The sequence below is a fragment of the Staurois parvus genome, unplaced genomic scaffold (genome assembly GCF_062004578.1).
Source record: "Staurois parvus isolate SC_StPar_1 unplaced genomic scaffold, SC_StPar_1.0 ptg000118l, whole genome shotgun sequence".
Classification (NCBI taxonomy): Eukaryota; Metazoa; Chordata; class Amphibia; order Anura; family Ranidae; genus Staurois; species Staurois parvus.
Genome location: NW_028317914.1, coordinates 10,039,266 through 10,061,525, shown reverse-complemented (window position 1 = coordinate 10,061,525; position 22,260 = coordinate 10,039,266). Strand labels below are relative to the sequence as shown.

Sequence of the window (22,260 nt, the reverse complement as noted above, 5' to 3'; positions counted from 1 at the left end):
TCTTCACTCACAATAGCCAAGTTATTATTATTTTTTATCATGACCATTTTAAAGGAATTCACTCCCTATTTACTAAACTCTGGAGTAAGTTTAAAAGATAGATTTGTAAACAACAGGAAGCATTCTGATGCTTACAACTATTATGATTACGATATTAATAGGGGCTTATAATCTACAAACTTTACTTATGTTGTGATGAATGTCAGGAAAATACCCCAGCATTTATATCTACAGAAAGAACCAACACCTGGATCCAACAACAATGGAAAGACAGATGTTATTGTTTATTGTCTCATCCTGTCATTAGGCAGTTGATATTCTCTATTGTTTCCTTCTGTCCTTAGTCAGATGTTATTGTCTAGTGTCCGATCTTGTCTTTAGACAATAACATCTGCCTTTCCATGGTAACTGGATCAAGGTGACTTTGATACCTGCATGGATATAAGGCAAGCCATAGATGATGCGATTTTCTTTTCTGCAACCACATGTTGCAGGAATGAAAATCACTTGATTCCCCTATCAACACAATTGGTGTTGATGAGGGAATCTCTCATGCAGAGCTACTGTGTTCTGCTGGAGGGCAGCCTTCCCTGCCAGCAGAACATAATGATCACTGCTGGAGACTATAGTCGCCAGCAGTAATCACATGCAAATTATCCAACAACCTGGTTGTACCGAAGTCAATCAATGGTTCGACCTCAGTACAACCAGCTTGCCCATAGATGGATCCCTGCTGAATCGGCCGAGATTCCATCCATTTATGGCCAGCTTAAATTTTGAGGTATCTTCCTGTCACTCATTAGAACTGAAGAAGTGGCTTGGACAAGCTAAGAACCATCTTCAACCTTACAGAGCAGGTCCAGCTAAATCTGACTAATTACTACTAGACACATTTGGCTCAGTTAGGTCTATGGTTAAAGTGACTGTAAAGCTACATTTTCCCCTAAAATAACATGTTATACTACTGTGTGCAAACATTTAACTTATTCTCCCAAGAGAAGAGACAGAAGCGATAGAGCGATAAGGAGGTGGAACTCCCTTTCACAATGGACAGTGTCAACAGCGACTGTCGATAATTTAAAAAAAAACCTCTCAGATGGACATCTTAACAAGCGCAATACACAGGGATATGGGAAATGGTAGAGACATACTGTAAATACAAAAGCACTCATACACGAACACAGGTTGAACTGGATGGACTGATGTCTCTAGTCAACCTTACCAACTATGTGACTATGCATTGAACAGAGCAGCTCCTTATCTCCTCTTATGGTGTCCTCTAATTAATGTTGTCCACTAATCAGAGAATGCATAACCTTTGCCTTTAGAACCACTTTAATGAGAAGAGTGCTACAGGACAAGGGAGCTGTGGCATAGTGTAACTAGTCTTGGCTTATAGGCATGTGAACAAGATTTTCTAACCTGTCCAGTCCAACCTACTCTCTGCAGAATCATTGGATGGGCCTTTCTGAAGGCACCACTACCACAAGACAGTGAACGGCTTGAGAAATTCCAGTCTAAGGCCAGGTGCAGACCATTTATTTAATCAGTTCAGTCACATTTTTAAAAAAAAATGGATGAAGTTTACACCAGTTTTTTATCAGTTTTTTTATTTTTTTTAACAGCCAATACTAATGCCTAAACGGATGCAAAAACAGACCATTTGTCTCTTTATATCCACTTTTCATCTGTTCAGTTTTTTCAACGAAAGAAAAATAGGGCTTTGATCCATTTAAAAACCGATGTTGACGAAAGCGGATGTAAATGGATGATCATCCATTTACATCTGTTTTTCCACAGAGATGTATTGATGTCCATTTTTCACCAGTCAACTGATGGATGAAAAATTGACAAACAGTCCACAAGTGTAAAAGGGGCCTAGGGGTTCCCTAACCTCTCTCACAATGCAAACTTTCCAATCTGAAGACTGGTCAGAAACAATGCTATATTTTAATCTTTATTTTTATTTTAGCAGTTCTAACTCCAGAAGGCCAAATACATAAAGAAAAATATGGTCAGCAGCTCCACAGGGAGTCACCAACTCTAAATATGAAATGCAATAACACATGGTACAGCATGCATGTAAAAAGTGAATGTCAGGAATGCCAGGAATGGTGGGACTCACCTGCCTTGTGGGCTGCAGTACCAGGGCTGGCCAGCGGGTGCTCTCAGCAACCAGAAGCTCACTCCTGCAGTCAGCCATCACCTGAGGCTGATTGCAGGAAGTGTATTTAAGGAATGGCCAGAGCTGCAGTCAGTGCCTTGGTGTATGTTTCCCATGAGCCCCTGTCCCTGCATCCTGTCTGCTTCCTGCCTGATTCCTGATTCTGCTTGATCCTGACCCTGAATGAACTCCGCCTGTCCTGACCTCGGCTATTCCTGACCACTCTCCAGCCTGCTCCTTTGGTACCTTATCTGCCTGATTGTTCCTGACCCTGCCCGCCTGACCACTCCACCTCGCCAGCCCTGACTGCTCTTATCTGTGTACATTCCGTTATCAGTTGGAGGTTTGGTTTTGTTATATTGTGCGTTATATTTGTGTATAACCCTTAATAAATTATATTGTTACACCATACTTGAGCCTGCGTTTCCCTGTGTCAGTTCACGCATCTCTGGTCTTACCGGGAGCCCTGACAGTGAAGTTCAAAATGACCTTATGATACACATTGCAATAAGGGCTTAGAATATGAGCATACTGATATACACTGTCATTTATAACCCTTTACATGGAGGAATTTATAAGGCTAGCTACTGTTGACACTTACCCACTCCAGAACTATTGAAGATACTAGGCAAGACCAGCATAATGTGGTTGGGCCAATACTTTTTATAGATCGCCATCTCATACTCCTTAACGACTAAGATGTGTAAATGGCTGCTGCCATCCATAGCATGATACAAGTTAAACAGACCATGTTCGTGGCGGCCCGTTGTGGGTGTGAAGATGGGGCTTTTCACACAGTCAGCACTCTGGTCATAAGAGAAGAAAGTCTATGTTACATAGGAAACACAAAACTTAGGATCACTGCAAACTACCAAATTTACATTCTAAAATTCACAAATGTTTTTATGCATGAAAAGTTAGCAATAGTTATTGCTTTGACCACAAAGTCTCTTGTATCTGACAGTAACAATTCAAGCACTTAGGCCAAGGGTCATATTTTTTCTCTTACCGTATCAGAGACAAGTGATAGCCTCATGCTCTCAAGTTGACCGCCTGGTTGATTAAACACAAAATGGTGCTCTTTGGATTTAGGTATTATGAAGTGTAACTGTATTTCCTCTCCTAGCATGGAATAGGAGAATGCAAAAGCATGCAATGTGGATTCATACATCTGTTGACAAAGGTAAAAAGAAAAGTTTGTGGAGAAATATTATAAGAAAATATATCAAAATTTCTGCTCTCTGCTGGTCTGGAATACAAATGCTAATTCAATAGGTGCTAATCTCCACAATGGAGCAAAAACAAAAGGTCTTATTCAATATACAGTTAAAATCCTTAAAGCTAACCTCCAAGCAAACAGCTAAATCAGGGGCGGACTGACAACTCATGGGGCCCCCGGGCAATAGGGGATCATGGGGCCCCTGTGTCCTTGCCCAAACTCAAAAAAGCCTATGAAAAAGGTACCAGGGGCATCTCATGGGGCCCCCTACTGACCCCGGGCCCTTGGGCAGTGCCCGAGTTTCCAAATGGTCAGTCCGCCCCTGAGCTAAATACAAAGATGAAATGTATAAAGAAGAAGCTTCTAGTTCTGAGATTTACACAGCTCTGCCACAGCCCTGTCTGCAAGAAAATGAGACCTGATTTTTCTCTGCTGCTGTTAAGTAACACTTACAAGTCTTGTACTTCCCCCAGCCTGTGATTGTCCAGTGAAAAGTGAAGCTGCAGAGAGATAATGTAATTTCTCTGTCCCTCTGTTTTCTCTTCATGTCCCTTTATAGCACATGAGCACTGCAGCACTGATTGGCTCTTTGTGAGGTTTCTCCTTCTCCCAGTCCAAGCTCTGATGTACATGGGATTGCAAGAGGCTGATACCAGGTCAAATTCAGGCACTTACACTGTGTGCACATTAAAAAATACATTTACCATTAAAAGTACCATTCCAGGTAACATTCGTGATCAGGCGCCATCCGACCAGAAATGATGTAACCACACTTCCTTGGAAAGAAGTGTGGTGACATCATTTCTGGTCAGACAGCTTGGTACACCTGTTCCTATGTATTTTATTAACACTGCTTGTAGAGGTCTGCTGGCCTGATTTTAAAAGTTGAGTATTCTCTACCTGGTTTTTATACATTAAACATGGATGTATTACACTATGAGATGTCTTTGATGTTTTTTTGAACATAGATTTCTGATGAGGAATTGGAGTAGGAGCCAGTAAAGTATGCTTACAGAGGAGAGCTGGTTGGATTTCGGGTTGATATTAAAGCGCATTTGACCTATATTCCCTATAGGTCCAAATGGGAGTTGAGCATGCAGGCTAGCTGGTGGAAGATTTTTAAGAGTGATCACTGTTCAAGTCAAATGTGGATTATATGCTAATATGAAGATTTTTATGCATTACAGATCTTGAGTTTTACTACATTTATGGACATTTATTCACAGACTGTCACTGGGTTGAGGGCTCAGCCGGATGTTTTTGTCCAACGTGTTCTTTTTATTTTGTGTCCTTTGTTATATATATATATAAAATTATCATTATTATTATTTATGCCTTGATATATATCACTCAGATTGTCTATTTGCACATATGTTGAAGTTTCACTTATTGATTTGTTCATATTTGGTATTGCCTAGCAGGGTATCTAGTCCGTTTGGATATTTTCATTCACTTGTGTTTGGTTCTTGTCTAAGTATGCACTTATATCACCTGTTAGGAGCTCTGCCAGGTGTTTACTTTTTGCTTTATGGTTAGGTTTAGTGAGTAGCGCAGCACTATTTATCTATTCATTTATTTTTTAGTGTTGTGGGAACGCAATTTTCTGTTTGCAGCCACTCTTAGTTTATCATATTAGGTTTGGCAGCACAAGAGGATTTTTTTCTTTAGTTCACCACTCTATCCAAATCTTAAAAAATAGATTTAACCTTTAGTTATATTTTACGTTAATGAAAAACAAGCTGCATCTATTTGTGTTTGTTGCATATAGCTGGAGTACAATACAAGACACCCAAATATCATACAATATATACAGACTCACAACTATAGATCTCAAAGGTTCCTTACTGTTACTTACCTGAAATCTGGGGTTGTATCCCATGTACTGGTGGCACTGCTCACAATGGTGGTAAGTATTATAAGAAGCATATTTTGATAATCGCATGCGGGTTGTTTGGCGTTGTACATATATGTCTTCATTTTTCCGGTATGTTGATTTATCTGTTAGAAAACAATATAGAATTATTGTCTTTCAAAAAAATCCAAGTTTATCTAAAGCTCAGTCCATCTTATCATATCATGGTCAGTGATATACTTGCTGTATACTGAACATAATCACATCCAGGACTGAAGGCTGGTCTTAGTTGACTCCATTAAGGCAGCTTGATAGTTTTTAAAAGAGGCTCAATAAAGAGAACTAATAAAGTCCCACTTTTCCCTTTTGCTCAATTCGTCACCAAAACTATTTATAAAGTGGACCTGTCATTAATGGCTAATTTATCAGTAGAGCACTTCTAAGCATTGGCAGTCAGTAAGCTGCTAATGCAATGCAGGAAAATTTCTTCTACGCTTAAGTCAGATGGAAATTAATGTGTAATTTGTGCAATCTTGCTCAACAATATTCATTAAATATTCACTGTACACAATGCTGCTAGGTAGGACTACAGCCCCTGGTTACATGGTTCACTGAAGTGTAAACTCCCTCTTAAGGAGGTTGCAGGACGTTCAGAGACTGTGCAGGAATGTATGGAACGCACAGAAAGGATATACTGTAGTAACCACAGTGCTTCAGCTAACAGGACAAGAAGACATAGAAAATTCATGTTATGGCCATAATGCAGGTAGGCTATGTACAATGAGTCAGTTAAATGCAACATTTTATTGTTTGGCTGAAGGCTACCTTTATTGTTCATTCAGGAAATCGATTCTACAAATTCATATTATGAGTAATCTTGAGAATCTCTAAATGTAATCCACACTACCCATCAAATATATTACCTTTGGGAATAGCTACATCAATCTTAGGCAGAGTATCTGCCTTCATCTTACATAAATAATAGACGTGATAAACAATACAACCCACATACACTGCCAAATGAATTTACACACAATAATAGATATAGTAACAATGTAACAAAGGTTTCTAAATATAGCCAGCAAATCTATCAGAAGTCCATATCAGAAAATAAGACGGGGCAGATAGATAGTAGAAAAGACACACAGGAAGAAGTCTACACTTTGATTATTTGTCAGATGGGAAGACCACACAACAATGCACATCAAATCATTCAAAAGAAAATGAGCCAATGCAAAGCCCTGATTGAAGGGATAGAAGCAGGCAGATAGATTGAAATCATGATGGAATGGTACACTGGACACATCTCCCAGGAGATGAGCAACCAATTACTGGGAATAAGGACATGGCAGCTACACAGAATCCATTATCTAGGAGAACACATACATCCCTGTATACAGTTACCGTTACATTCTCATTATGTGACACCTGCTGGCTAGGGCAAGGTAGCTGTCACTACGAATTAAAAGAGATCTTTACTGAAATGTGTCCAGTCTGTAGGGAGCACAAATGCAACAGTCTACTATAAGCTAAATCAAGAATTTACTTTATGAAAGTCATACCAATACAGGATGGATTGTGACTGGTTGCTATAGATACATCATGGTACACTTTCCTCTTTGCACTGTTTACTAATCAGGCATCAAAATAACATAATGTGTGTTTTATTGAGCTTGAAGAACGTACAAATTCTATTTCTTTAGAAGAGATACAGTGCTGTGAAAAAGTATTTGTCCCCTTCCTGATTTTTTTTTTGCATATTTGTTGCATCTAAATAATTCAGATCATCAAACACATTTTAATATTACACAAAGATAACCCAAGTAAATATAAAATGCAGTAAATCATATTTTTAAATTATGTTTTCATTTATTAGGGGGAAAAAAGCTGTCCAAACCTGCCTGGCCCTATGTGAAAAAGTTGAACTTTTTGGAAGGTGTGTGTCCCGTTACATCTGGCATAAAACTAACACAGCATTTCATAAAAAAGAACATCATACCAAACAGTCAAACATAATAAACCAAAGCAATCCAGCACACTACAAGTTCCAGCTTTCCACACGGAATACCACGAGGTAGTTCATAGTGCTCCAGGATTCCAAGCGGCACTCTGACAGCTGTCAGAATAAAACTCTCCATGCTGGTTTGAGAGTTCCTCATATTTCTGCTGAATACCACCAGCTGCTGGTGTCTTCACGTTATCCCTGTGCTGATGACCAGAGTTTTAAGATGTAAGTGTGTTACATTTTGTTGTAATAAATGTTATATATCATGCTAACAGAGATCCCGCACTGTTACATAGTTAGTCTGGCCGAAAAGGCAAAAGTCCATCCAGTTCAACCATAAAAAAAAAAGTTATAATCCTACACCCACAGTTGATCCAGGGGAAGGCAAAAAAAACCCAGCAAAGCATGATCCAATTTGCTCCTTCAGGGGAAAAAATTCTTTCCTGATCCCCCGAGAGGCAATCAGATATTCCCTGGATCAACTTTACCTATAAATGTTAGTATTCAGTTATATTCTGTGCATCCAAGAAACAATCCAGGCCTTTCCACTGAGCTGACCAGAACCAACTCTTGAGAGAATCTATTACACATTCTCACAGGTCTTTCTGTGAAGAAACATTACTGTGTTTGGAGATTAAATTTCTTTTCCTACAGATGTAAAGAGTACCCCCTTGTCCATGTTGATCATATCCTCCCTTAATCTCCTCTTCTCAAGAGACAATAAATTCAGTTCCTCTAATCTTTACCTCATAGCTGAGCTCCTCCATGCCTCTTATCAGTTTGGTTGCCCTTCTCTGTACTTTCTCCAGTTCCCCAATATTCTTTTGGTGAATTGGTGCCTAAAATTGAACTGCATATTCCAGATGAGGTCTTACTAATGATATGCACAGGGGTAAAATGATATCTCTCTCTCTGGAGTCTATACCTCTTTTAATACAAGAGAGGATTTTGCTCGCTTTAGAAACCGCAGCTTGGCATCGCATGCCATTATTAAGCTTGTGATCTACCAGAACTCCCAGATCCTTCTCCACCATTGATTCCCCCAGTTGTACCTTCCTAGTATGTATGATGCATGAATATTCTTAGCCCCCAATTGCATAACCTTACATTTATCAACATTAAACCGCATTTTTGTTGTTTTTATCTTTCAACAGCCAAACATGGTGGTGGTAGTGTGATGGTCTGGGGCTGCTTTGCAGCTTCAGGACCTGGACAACTTGCTAAAAATTGATGGAACCATGAACTCTGCACTGTACCAGAAATTCCTGAAGGAGAATGTCCAGCCATCAGTTTGTGACCTGAAGCTCAAGGACACTTGAGTTATGCAGTAGGACAATGATCCGAAATACAACAGCATGTCCACCTCTGAATGGCTCAAAAAATAAATAAAATTAGGGTCTTGGAGTGGCCTACACAAAGTCTGGACTTAATTCTAAGCTCGTTCCTAGATTGTAAGCTCGTAAGAGTAGAGCCCTCTTACCCCTCGTACGTTGTTTGTTGTTGTTGTACTGTGCCATGTATTGTCCCCCCTATTGTACAGCGCTGAGCAAACCCTTTGGCGCTATATAAACTCGTAGTAATAATAATAATAATAATTCTGACTGAGATGCGGTGGCATGACCTTAAACAGGCTGCTCATGCTCGAAAACCCTCCAATGTGGCTGAATTAAAACAATTCCACAAAGAAGACTGAACCAAAATTCCTCCACAGCGATGTGAAAGACTCATTATCAGTTATCACAAATGCTTGATTGCAGTTGTTGCAGCCAAGGGTGGCACAACCAGTTTTTAGGTTTAGGGGGTAATTAATTTTTCACTTAGGTCCATGCAGGTTTGGACAGCTTTTTTCCCTTAATAAATAAAATCATCTTTTAAAAACTCAATTTTGTATTTACCAGGGTTATCTTTGTGCAATATTAAAATTTGTTTGAGGAGTTTAATCATTTAAATGTGACAAATATGAAAAAAATATCAAATCTGGAAGAGGGCACATACTTTTTCACAGCACTGTATGTAATGACACTTAACAAACCAAAATAAGGGTGATAGTGGACAGAAGGCATTGTAAAATGTCAGAACTCAGCTCAACATCATCTAACCAAAGTGTTACAGTATTGATGTGAAATAATTCCTGAACCATCTAGGTATGTTGTGAGTTTTCACACTTACCCCACCTAAGCTAAAAGGATTGGGATTCACACCAATGACATATAGAAGATCCAGTAAGTTTTATAAGTATGCAGAATGAACACATTCAGCAAACCTGCCACCTGAGACCATGTCACTAACATGTTTCACACATTCCAGATCCTAATCAGATCCTAATCATAATTCCTGAACCATCTAGGTATGTTGTGAGTGTGCATACCTACCCCAACAACTGCAATGCTCAGTACATGAGCTACACATCACCCCACCCTGAGCACTCTTACATAGAGCCCACACCTAACCCTAAAGAAATACTAACATTTAGAAAGTTGGGATTTGCTTAGGATTACTGGGGATGTAGCATGTGGTACAATCACAGTAGGATAAATCACTTTAGGGTGCCTGGTATGAGGGTAAATTACAACTTTTCTTTGCCAAGCTTCAATACAGTTGTCCAAGGGCCCATTCACAGCATCTATTTGTGTCACGGAGTGTGTTATCCAATTCTGTATGGGACCCCAATAAACTTTCCTACGGATGTGTGTTAAACCTCAGCACAACTCATGGCACTGCACTTAAAAACATTTTGGTATGCTCCCAAAAATGAGTGTACAACAAGTTATTGCATTGCCACATGTTGTGCTGCACTGTAATTAATGTCAGTAGGAAAGTGTGTTGGGGTGGCATTCAGAAGGAATAGCATTGCATTGCACCTGTGCACTTAATGTAAATTACTGTATATTGTGGTACAGCAAGCAGTAACATGCATGTTACTCCAAAAATATCATGTGAACAGGCCCTAAGTTGAAATTACTTGTTTTAATATAAAGAAGTGGAAATAATGAAATATAAAAAAATGTTTGTTGCAGAAAAGACATTTTGTTGGAGCAGAATGTTAAAGAGACATTCTCTGAGGAAAAAAAAAAAAACACAAACGGTGGTATCTGATGGCCAACGAATATGTTCAAATCCAGAAGACAGAAATAAACATCACAGAATACTAGCAGACTCTTTCCATAGTAGCCTCCCTAGCGGTCTGATTATGTCCATATTTCTGTGCTCAAAGCGGTACATTTTTTTGCATGGAAATAGTGGAAATATGTATTTTTTTTATTGTAGGCCTGTAATTTTTAGGAATAACTCACTGAAATCTGTCCGAACAAGAGTCTAGTAAACATTCCGGGTATGTTAAAATTTGAAACACGAAATCATAAATTATAATTTAATAAATAATCATAAAAAATAATAATATAATAATAATAAATTTAATTCAATAATATAATCAAACCAAAAACACTGAAATTTGTAATAGGGCTCTAAGTTCGCACATCACAGAGCAAAGTCGCAAAATCGTTTTCAGTGTCTGATGACGAATTTCCCCACAAATCATTATCACTCAATTCTGCAAATGGTTCTAATTTACTATCACTGTTCTCTAGCTGGTCTAAAACCGATTTTGACCTAAAGGGACGCTTTTTGGATGCCATGGACTTTTCTCAGTTTCAAGGCAGAAAGAACAGCAAAAATGCAGGCAGGGCACAGGACAAAGCACTCGGGACAAAATGTATGTGAAATGGTTTGATACAGTAATGTTTTACTATGTGATTTTAGTGTATTTAGTGAATGTCACTTTTTCACATTTTTTAATTTCCCGCCGGTTCTTTCCCCGTACGTCCCGACGTCGCAGGGAACAGAACCCAAAAGACAGATGCCGGCATCGGCCAGAGGACATTGCCGGGGACGCTGCAGGAGGGACATCGTGGGAGTGCAGCACAAGGTAAGTGAAGAAGAGATCCCGGAGCAATGCTGCAAGGTATTCCCGAGTGTAGCTCGGGGTTACCGCTTGTGGTGCTGAAACTTTACCCTGAGCTACACTCGGGAATACCTCTAGGGAGATCAAAAGTGATAAAACCATCAATACAAGTATAAACACGGCCCTGAAAACCCAAGGAGGAAGACTCCTATAATATAAAGAGAAAAAAACTAAAAAAAAAAAACTAACTGTGTACCTCTAGTAACCACATATAATCCAACATAAGGGATAAGAAAGATAATCAAAGATTTGAAACCAATCATAACAGAGGATGAAAAACTGAAAGAAATGATCCAACAACCCCCCCCCCCCCCCCCATTGCTGGCTTTCAGGCGACCACCCAACCTCAGACATAAATTAATCAGCAGGAAACTTCATTCTGATCATTAAGTCAGAAATAAAGTCACAATCCTTGCAACAAAAAATGCTGCAAACAGTACAGCCAAATTAATTAAATATAGCCCCGTTCACATCTGGCGTTCTGGCATCTCAGGAAGAATTGCTGCAATTCCACCTGCAATCTCAAATTGCACTGCAATAGTGGCAAAACACAGCATGCATGTTCAAGTTCCATTATTTCCAATGGTACCTAAATGTAGCATACAATAAATCATGCTGGAATCAAGGCAAACCACATCGCATGAAGCTTGATGCCCAAAAAGCAACAGGAGCTTCGTGCGATGTGGTGTGCCTTGATTGCAGAGCAATTTAAACCAAACCATGTTTAGATGCCATTGAAAATGTATGGCACCCAAGAATGCGTGGTGCGCTTTGCCACTACTGCAGTGCAATTTGAGATTTGCAACAATTATGCTTGAGATCCCAGAACACCAGATGTGGTCAGGGCCTAAAAAGTGTCACACACACACAAAAGGGACCTTCAGTATTACAGGATCATACACTTGCACCTCCAGTATCATTGTGTACCTAATCCAATGCAAAAAAATGCTTCAAGAGATCTTATGTTGGTAGAACAGGACAGAAATTACAAACAAGGATGAATTTACACAGATACGCCATTAAAACACAAGAAAGTTGATCTCTGTACTTGTGTGGGAAATTTACAACCAGACCACACTATGGAAGACATGAATGTTTTCGTTCTTAAAGGGAATTTCAAAACTACTCAGGAAAGAAAAACTTTTAAACTAAGGAAGCCAATTCTATTTGACACCAAAGATAATGGACTAAATTTGGACCTAAGTTTTTGAAATCACTATCCATTGGTTCGTTGACCAGTATCACATCTGGGACTTTTTTCCCCACCCATTCCATAGCCCTCTCCCTGCCTTGTCTCATTAACTATCCAAAGTTTAATTACCTTTGCTGTGTACTTTTTTTTTGTTTTTTTCTTTCTTTATCTTATTAACATCTGCTAAAACTTTGTTTATTAGTACTGTTTGAACATTTAAGAAAGCACATCCCGAAAGCTTCACCTGAAAATTTGGATATTAGTGCAAATAAAAAAGTATTACGGACAGTACTAAAGTGACCTTTGCTATTCTTCTTGTCATTACAACTAACAGTACCTGTGCACAGAGGCTACTGTGTTGTTCCTCACTCTCATTCTCCTCATCTCTCTAGTAATCCCACTATAGCAGCTTTGAACTTTTTTCATAAAATACTGTTTTACTTTTTTTTTCATCCTTTATTACATAGCAGTGCTGCTGATCTTTTTCAGCCTCTTTCAGCCATTCTTTGTCTACATACACTCCAGCTGTATCATCACCCCGGACCAGAATCCTAATAGTGACAATGGTGGACCATGAAAGTGCAATGCGTGTCAGCATGTCCCCTTAGGATGTCAGCGTGCCCTCCAGGGGAAGATATGACAAGGTGACAGCACATGAAAGGATTTGGGAGACAGTTGTCACCCTATAACATGAAGGACTATCATGGCAGGAGAACCAGGTATTAATGAAAACTGCAGATTAAAAAAGATTTCCAAACAACAAGAACAGAATGTGATAGGGAGATATGAAAGAAAGGCGACAGGAAAAGAAAAGAGGGAGGGAGAAACAATGAAAGATAAGGGAGATAGAGAATAAGAGTAGAATTTCTAAAGGCAGGGATAGAGGGAAGAGCATAATGTTTTATGAATGCTAGTGGGCATGCCGAGATATCTCCATTAATGGTAGAATGAAAGTACAACGGGGTCATCAGTTGCAATCTACAGCTATTTAATAAATAAATTTCTCTCACTGTTGAAATAATCTGCACACTGTTGCTATCCATAGTCATACACTGAAGCCATTCATTATTACAGCCGCCAGCTCCAAGATGTTTAATATCATAGATTTTCTGTAAACCTATACTAATAAATGTATATGCGTTGGTGAAGTATGTCACAAAGATTAGACAGGTCTCAGTCACTAGATAATACCATAAAATATATGTGAAATGAATATACTTCTATGTTTATATTCAACAGAATTGTGTGGGCTGTGAATTGCTGCTCTGCACTTTGTTGTAGGCAAATTTCCAAACTCCAGTTGTCTATGGGTATCTTCAGGCTTTGACATAGATATTCCCATCATTAGAGAGCATTATGAAACTCTGAATTTTCTTTTTATAATGTAATAATTTTTCAACTGGAAAAAGGAATTAAATAATAGTGAACCATTGAAACTCAAATATACTAAATCTAGATGGTAACATCATATACTGAAAATAATATTTAATACCTATCATGCTCCATTATGGTCATACACAGCGTTAAAATATTCAGCGTGAGCCGTGATAAATATAAGTTTCAGTTGCTTTCACAGTTGTCTACTGTTGCTTCCTAGTGATAGGTAACTAGGTAGTTAAAACACGCAAGTAGTTTCCAGGTACTGTATCCCCTGCTGGGTAACATGACAACCTTTAATTTGTTATTAAATGATGTGTTGATCATTTTATCTTAACTCTGAGTGAGCTGGCTGAAGCAAGCCATACATGATGCAGTTTTCTTTCTTGAAACCACGGCTTGCAGGAAAGAAAATCACTCAATTTCCCCATAAACACAGTGCTGATGGGGGAATCCTTCCTGTAGCTCTATTGTGTTCTGTCAGTGGGGAGCCTTCCCTGCTGGCAGAACATAATAATTAACGCTGGCGGCTATAGCCAGCAATAAGTATTCACATACGAAAATTCCAACAGGCCGATTGTACTGAAATTGATCAATGGATCAAATTCACTACAACCAGCCTGCCCAAAGATAGATTGAATCTCAGCCAGTCCCCGCTTAACTGCCCGAGATTCAATACATCTATGGTCGGCTTAGCTTTCAAGTGGACATCATACTGCCCTTCTTCACAGTATAACGTTTGTTGGAAATGTGGGAACACTCTGTAGAGCCGCTCCTTACATTGGTAGTCAGTGGAAGAATGCCACTCTTACAGACAGCTAATATATTCATTGGTGTCAGTGGTTATTTAAATGAGAATCAAGAGGAGATAGCTCTACTGATCTCATGCTGCTGGTTTTGCTGAGTGGCTCTGATGTTGGCACAATAATGCAGGACAAGCTGCTATTGCTCACTGCTCAATTAACCCCTAGCAACCTCAGGAGGAACCATGGCTGATTAAAGCTGCTGTAGATCATGAACTGCAAAGATTTCAATGAGGTGTATACACAAATGCATCGTGGAATATTTTAATGCAATAAACCCAGGAATAAACATTATCTGATTTCACCTTCAGTGCTGGGATTGAGAAAATTAGAAGAGATGATGCTTGCATCTTCATACTTAGGATCATGCAACATGTAGTCAAAGTCCATCTTCTTCACAAAGTCCTCACTGGGCCACATGTCTAAGATCTGGTGGAAATTCTGTTCAGGCTTCTCTCTGATGCCTGGAAAATCAGACCAAAATACACAATGAAAAGGAACAGGTGCAACGATAATGTCTAAAATTATTTATTTAAGCCCCAAGAATGATCTGCCCATACTCAAAACATACCTCTCCATACCCAGATGATCTGTCTTCATACCCAGAATGGCAATCTTACATATCTGCCAGACAGGACTGTGTACACAACAGTATTTGTAAGTGGGTGTAATTCTTTTTTAAAGGATAAGTTCACCTTTTAGTAAAAAAATAATAAATGCACATTTTTTTGCAGGTAAAAAAATGTGCAATTATTATTTTTGTCTGCAGGAGACCTGCATGGTACCAGTGATCTGCTAATCACTTGTGCAATGCTTTACAGGCTCCTGCAGACAAAAATAATATTTACAATGTTTTAATAATTTGACAGTTAGTGAGGGGGGAGAAGATCCCCCGCTAGCTGTCAGAGCGGGGAGCAGGCACTGGTCTGATCGTAACATGTTACCCTGAATATGGGTGTAAAATGTATAACATGTAACTTGTTTGAAAGGTGAACTTATTCTTTAACTACAGAAGCAAATGTCACTGTTGTCTATTCACAATGGGTGTATTTCTAAAAAAAATGACTGAGCTATTTGTGTTGCAAAACTGCTGGTAATTGAGTTCTTTGCAAATCTTTCTCTTCAGGTCTACATAGTTTACATAGTTAGACTGGCTGAAAAAAGACAAAAGTCCATTCAGTTCAACCATTAAAACTAAAAAAAGTGTAATTCTACACCCACAGTTGATCCAGAGGAAGGCAAAAAACCCAGCAAAGCATGATCCAATTTACTCCTGCAGGAGAAAAAAATTCCTTCCTGTTCCCCTGAGAGGCAATCGGATATTCCCTGGATCAACTTTACCTATACATGTTAGTTTCCAGTTATATTCTGTGTATCCAAGAAACAATCCTGGCCTTTATTTAAGCAATCCACTAAGCTGGCCAGAACCAATTCTTGAGGGAGTCTATTCCACATTTTCACAGCTCTCACTGTGAAGAAATCTTTCCGTGTTTGGAGATTAAATTTCTTTTCCTCCAGACGTAAAGAGTGGCCCCTTGTCCTCTGTGATGACCTCAGGGTGAATAACTCTACACCGAGTTCACTATATGAACCATTGATGTATATATACATGTTGATCATATCCCCCTTAATCTCCTCTTCTCAAGAGAAAATAAATTCAGTTCCTCTAAACTTTCCTCATAGCTGATCTCCTCCATGCCTCTTATCAGTTTGGTAGCCCTTCTCTGAACTTTCTCCAGTTCCCCAATATTCTTTTTGTGAATTGGTGATTAATTAAACTAATGATTTGTACGGGAGTAATATGATATCTCTCTCTCTGGAGTCTATACCTCTTTTAATACAAGAGAGGATTTTGCTCGCTTTAGAAAGCAGCTTGGCATTGCATGCCATTATTAAACTTGTGATGTACCAGAACACCCAGATCCTTCTCCATCAAATGCTACTCATTCATTAAAAATAAAGTGGTTTGGGAAAATGCTGCATTATGGGCAACAGATGGAACAGACATTCATAGTAAAAAAAAGTATTTCCTTTTGACCATCATTTAGTGGCCAATTATTTTCCTGATTAATTCTATTATGTACAGTTGAACAACATAAGCCTAGTAACTTTTGATATCGCCCCCATTCACATAGAATGAAGGTACATGCAGTTTTATAGGATGAATAGCTTTGCATTTTTTTTTTAATACATCCTAATGTGTATAAAACACAGAGTTATGGCAGAAAAAGACTAAGACATCCATCAAGTCTGACCCTTTTTTTTTTTACTTTTTTCTTTATTACTTTTTTGCATATAGATCTATGTTTATGTGTTTACTTTGGATGTATTCACTACTTCTGATGTAAGTTCCAAGCATCAACTACTCTTTTGCTAAAACCACAGCGTCCCATGGTGATAGTGGCAATAATAACAATATAAAAGACACTTTTAAATGCTTGCTTGTACACATAAATTTGACCGACATTTTTAAATGTAAAAGATACTTATACTGTTGGTTTAGTTCAGCCAAGTTGTTGTTCCAAACTGTCTATTATGGGACAAATTATAAAAAACAAGGGGTCTGTCATCCCTAAATAGGCCCATCTGAGAGGCACAATACAAACATAGACACAATCTTTCAATTAAATTGTGCTCCCTGATATTTGGCAATGCAGGATTTAAGAAAGAATCTAAATTAAAATATATAGGTTTTAAATTCACTCCACTGGTAATAAGAAACACCTCTGCTTTTCTGTACCAGCTCTTCCATGTAAACCTTTTTTTCCAGCATTCTTCCTAGACATCAATTTAGCTCAGAAGTCCTATAAATAGTATGTCTTCTCCTTTGGGGCCATGCACCTGCGTGGGCTTCCTACGTGTTTGCTGGTACTGTGCTCTATTAAACCTTGGAAGCGCTTACCACCTTGTAAGCTTCTGTAATTAACTAAACTAATCCCTAATATGTCATTAAAGAAAAAAAACTCACTGATGTTTATCTCTTCCTCATCATACACATCCACCTCAGTCAGTCGTATCAGCATTCTGGACAGGACGCTGAGAAACTGCAGATAGGCTCCCGTCTTCCCCACCTATAAGGCACCAATAATGTGTTAATCTGGCATCTTACTGAATCCTCTGAGGAGCTAAAATAAATAAAAGCGCACAAATAATCCAACATTAAAAAAAGAATGATAATATTTATCAGCTTGCAGTGTTTCATTAGGGATTTGTGAACCATATGGTCTATGCTAATTAAACGCATTTGCAAAGTTCATTAGACACTCAGCTGGAAACAGACAATTCATTGGTGTTTGCAAAGACCTCTTTGACGCATGGGATTTCTCCAATTTCCGCTCTGCCTACCAAACCAAAACAATTTAATGTCTGGGATCCATTTAATCTTTCTCGTACCTGTGAGACTATGACTGATATTTCAGCAGTATAAAATATTGTGTTGAGGATTAGAGGTAAAGAACACCTTTAACTTACTAGTAAACAAAATGTGAAGATGGAGGGAAAGACAAGTGAATGTAGCATTCAGTTCTTCTAGTTATAAAACTCTCAAACTAGCCACACATTAGAATTTCATTAAAAAAATTTTCATTGCAAGAACATTTTGTTGGTTTTCCTACTCTTTATTGGGGTCAAATCGATGTTCATTTTTGAATGCACTGATGAGAAAATTCTAAGAAGCAGAATAGAAAACCTTTCTTGAACAAATTTCTAACAGTGTATAGTTTTTGTATGGGAAGGTCCATTCATTTCAAATTTGAACGTTAACCAGTTTCAGTCCAAGCCAATTTTGACATTTCTCTCCTACATGTAAAAAATATTTTTTTTTTGCTAGGAAACTACTTAGAACACCCAAAATTTTTTTAAGCAGGCCCTAGAGAATAAAATGGCGGGTGTTGCATATTTTTTTTGTCACATGGTATTTGCGCAGCGGTTTTCAAACCCAAAGCTTTTGGAAAAATAAATTTTAATGAACTGCAATGCACAAAAACATTATATAAAACCCATTTTTTTGTAAATGATAAAAGATGATGTATATAGATACCAAACAAGTCATGCTTTAAAATTGGGTATGCCTATGGAACGGCGACAAACTACTGTAACTAAAAATCTCACTAAACAACATTTTAAAAGCCTTAACAGGTTATCAGTTTAGAGTTACACAGGAGGTCTGGTGCTAGAATTATTGCTCTCACTCTGATGCAGCGATATGTCACATGTGTGGTGTGATCACCATTTACATATGCACGCAGGAGCGACGAGTGTGAGCACGGTGGGATGGATGCTTTAAAATGTTGTTTTTTAATTTGATTATTTATTTAATTTTTACGCTGTAACTTTATATTTTTAATCGCTTTCATTGCTATCACAAGGAATGTAAACATCCCTTGGAATAGCATAGGCAATGACAGGTCCTCTTTTTGGAGAGATCTGCGTCTATTATACCCCACAGCTCTCCTTTGGCCTTCAAAGCATCACACCTATTAAAGTAACCCAGCGGCTCTTTAGCTGCTTGGATTACTTTTACAAGATACAGAATTGCCGACTATAAAAAATTATATCATCGAGATATCACCCTTCCTATTCAAGGATGTTTGGATACATCCTTTAGACAGGTTAAAAGCTAACAAAATTTTGAAGTACTTTTGTCAAGTCATTTAATATACTGAGAATTTGTGGGCAAATTTTCTTACAAATGTTAGTATGAACATGCATTCAAAAATTTACTAGTGTATGGCCAATGTTAGTGTATTTTGGTTGAGTTGCATTAAAGGACTGCTCTAGTCCAGCCAGTCCAATGTTGCCATGGCATTGCTGGAAGGCTAAACTATAAGGCTGTTTTTTTAAAATTGTTGGTTACATAGCAATATTCCTGTTTCTTCATTTACCTTTAAATTAATCTTCTCTACTCAAAACCTCAGATCAAATCAAGGTCCATCCCTGGCTCTTTTCCCCTGATGATACCAGGCCTTTAAGAGAAACATGGTTGTCACCCAGGGGTGCTTTGTTCCCCTACAAGTGAACATTGTGACTGGTAAGCCTTTCAACCTAGTTTGCATGAAGCGTTATCTTTGCAGAGTCTGCAATGGAAACTTTAGAGGCAGGACAGAAGGGTTGTCCATCCAAAATGCCACACCCTCATTTAACTCATGCACCATTGTGCCAAGGTGCTATGCTTGCTGGGATATGTAGTGTGTGATGGAAATAAGGAGGTTGCAGTTGATTGTCAGTCTGATCTTTCTGAGCTCTAAATGTTTGGGGGTGGGTTGTCAGTCACTACTGGCCCCTGAACCCTGTGTCACTTACTCTTGACCCCTAACTCTGTGTCACTTACTCTTGACCCCTAACTCTGTGTCACTTACTCTTGACCCCTAACTCTGTGTCACTTACTCTTGAACCTTAACTCTGTGTCACTTACTCTTGAACCTTAACTCTGTGTCACTTATTCTTGAATCTTAACTCCGTGTCACTTACTCTTGACCCCTAACTCTGTGTCACTTACTCTTCATCCTAACGCTGTGTCACTTACTCTTGACCCTAACTCTGTGTCACTTACTCTTGACCCTAACTCTGTGTCACTTACTCTTGAACCTTAACTCTGTGTCACTTACTCTTGAACCTTAACTCTGTGTCACTTACTCTTGACCCTAACTCTGTGTCACTTACTCTTGAACCTTAACTCTGTGTCACTTACTCTTGAACCTTAACTCTGTGTCACTTACTCTTGAACCTTAACTCTGTGTCACTTACTCTTGACCCTAACTCTGTGTCACTTACTCTTGAACCTTAACTCTGTGTCACTTACTCTTGAACCTTAACTCTGTGTCACTTACTCTTGAACCTTAACTCTGTGCCACTTACTACTGGCCTCTGAACTCTACATCACATATTCTGAACTCTGCCTCACTTACTACTGACCCTTGGACTCTGCGTCACTTACCACTGACTCCTGAACCCTACACCACTTACTCTTGACCTCTAACTCTGTGTCACTTACTACTGACCCCAAACTATATATCATTTATTCCTGACTCCTGAGCTCTGCCTCACTTACTGCTGAATCCCTGCACTCTCTTTAGGCTATGGGCAATATTCAGTGCAATGAAAACAACGGCAATTTTTTCTTTGCCATACTTTCTTTTTCTCAGGCAGGAGAGCCCAACTTATGATCTATACATGCATACAGGCCCACAGCTTTCAGAAAACACCTCCGTGAGAAACAGTTGTTTTGGCATCTCAAAATATCATTGTCAGTGATGCCGATCTTTCCCAAAAAGTAAAATAGGAACTCTGCTATAGTAAAATACATGTAATAAGGATGGGGTGCTTGACAGTAGAAAGGACATGAGGTAATGTATATAGAAAAAAAGGCCTAACACAATCCTTACAAGATATGGAAACCTAACTGTAAAAAACAAAGACAGAATCTATCTATCCAAGCCAATTCTTTACTAGACAAACTGCATATATAATGTAATCTCCTTTCCCTTTGTTTTACACATAATACATGAAGGTAAACCTTTTATGAACTTAGTCATTTCAAACTGAGCCTATAATACAAAATAAAAGATGACCTTCTGTGAGAAACGCATGACAATACAACCAGTAAAGTCAGAAATACACTGTAGGCAGCTTATATTGTAGGCAAATTTTCACATTTCCTGACCACCAATCTTAAAGACAGTAAACTACTACTACGTGAACCAGGCATTCCAAGAATTTTATTCAATTATCCTGTTCTGCATTGAGGGGTAGATTTAACTGGACACCTGATTCACCCGGTAGTGCTGCATTCCTGTTTTCTCACATGGTGGCCTACGAGAGTAAGTTCTTGGGTTTGCACCCAAAGGGTTTGATGTATTAAAACAGGAGAGTGAAAAATCTGGTGCAGCCCTGCACAGAAACCAATCAGCTTCCAGTTTTTTTTGTCAAAGCTTAATTGAACAAGCTGAAGTTAGAAGCTGATTGGATACTATGCAGAGCTGCACCAGATTTTGCACTCTTCAATTTTAGTAAATCATGCCCAAAGACAGTGAGAAGAAGTTAGGAGCCTTTTAGTGGTGTCCTTGGATTGGATTACAGTTCCCAGTAAGAGATTAACTCAGCTCCACCCCGTCCATATCCTGACCCACCCAATTGGTCAATGAGGAAGCCAACTAAATCATCAAAAATGAGTGCAAATTGACAAACCTAACAACCTAGGCTCTTTGGTGTTTGAGGAGAAGTTTGTATGAAACCAGAAGACAAAGTAAAATATGAGATCTTTCTTATCTCTCAATTTTTTTCAGCTATGTTTCTATTCCCAATTACTGTACATACGTACAGGAGGAAACAAAGTGTTACTATTAATGTGTGCTAACATCTGTGACCATGGTTAGCAAAAAAGTAAAAAAAAAATTGTATGGGAAGAGTCTGTCATTAAGTGTCTCATAAAACTGAAATGTTAAAGGTTCAGTCCACCCAAGACTGATATTTTAGATGTAATTTGACTGCATCTCTGCACTGCTTATTAAAGAGTTATTCTCCCGAAACCTGTTTTTTTAGTTGTGATGTAACCACATCTATGCACTCATTGGACTTAGACCACCAAAGATTGATATTTTAGCTATTGGTAGGCGCTGGACGGTTTCCTGGAAAAAAACATATGAATGAAATATCATGTATGGGTGGCAACCTCTTTAAGCAGAATATT

At 38.6% G+C, this 22,260-nt stretch overlaps 1 protein-coding gene across 1 annotated transcript in view; it reads right to left on the bottom strand.

The window, feature by feature from the left end:
• The window catches only part of GREB1 (growth regulating estrogen receptor binding 1), a 197,437-nt gene that overhangs the window by 28,775 nt on the left and 146,402 nt on the right, over positions 1-22,260 (bottom strand). Inside the window, exons 23-27 of the mRNA XM_089672061.1 lie at positions 17,542-17,644; positions 14,879-15,037; positions 5,239-5,381; positions 3,174-3,335; positions 2,766-2,970 (exon numbers count right to left, since the gene is read on the bottom strand). Coding sequence (XP_089528187.1) covers positions 2,766-2,970; positions 3,174-3,335; positions 5,239-5,381; positions 14,879-15,037; positions 17,542-17,644 — 772 coding nt within the window. The remainder of the gene's footprint in view (positions 1-2,765; positions 2,971-3,173; positions 3,336-5,238; positions 5,382-14,878; positions 15,038-17,541; positions 17,645-22,260) is intronic.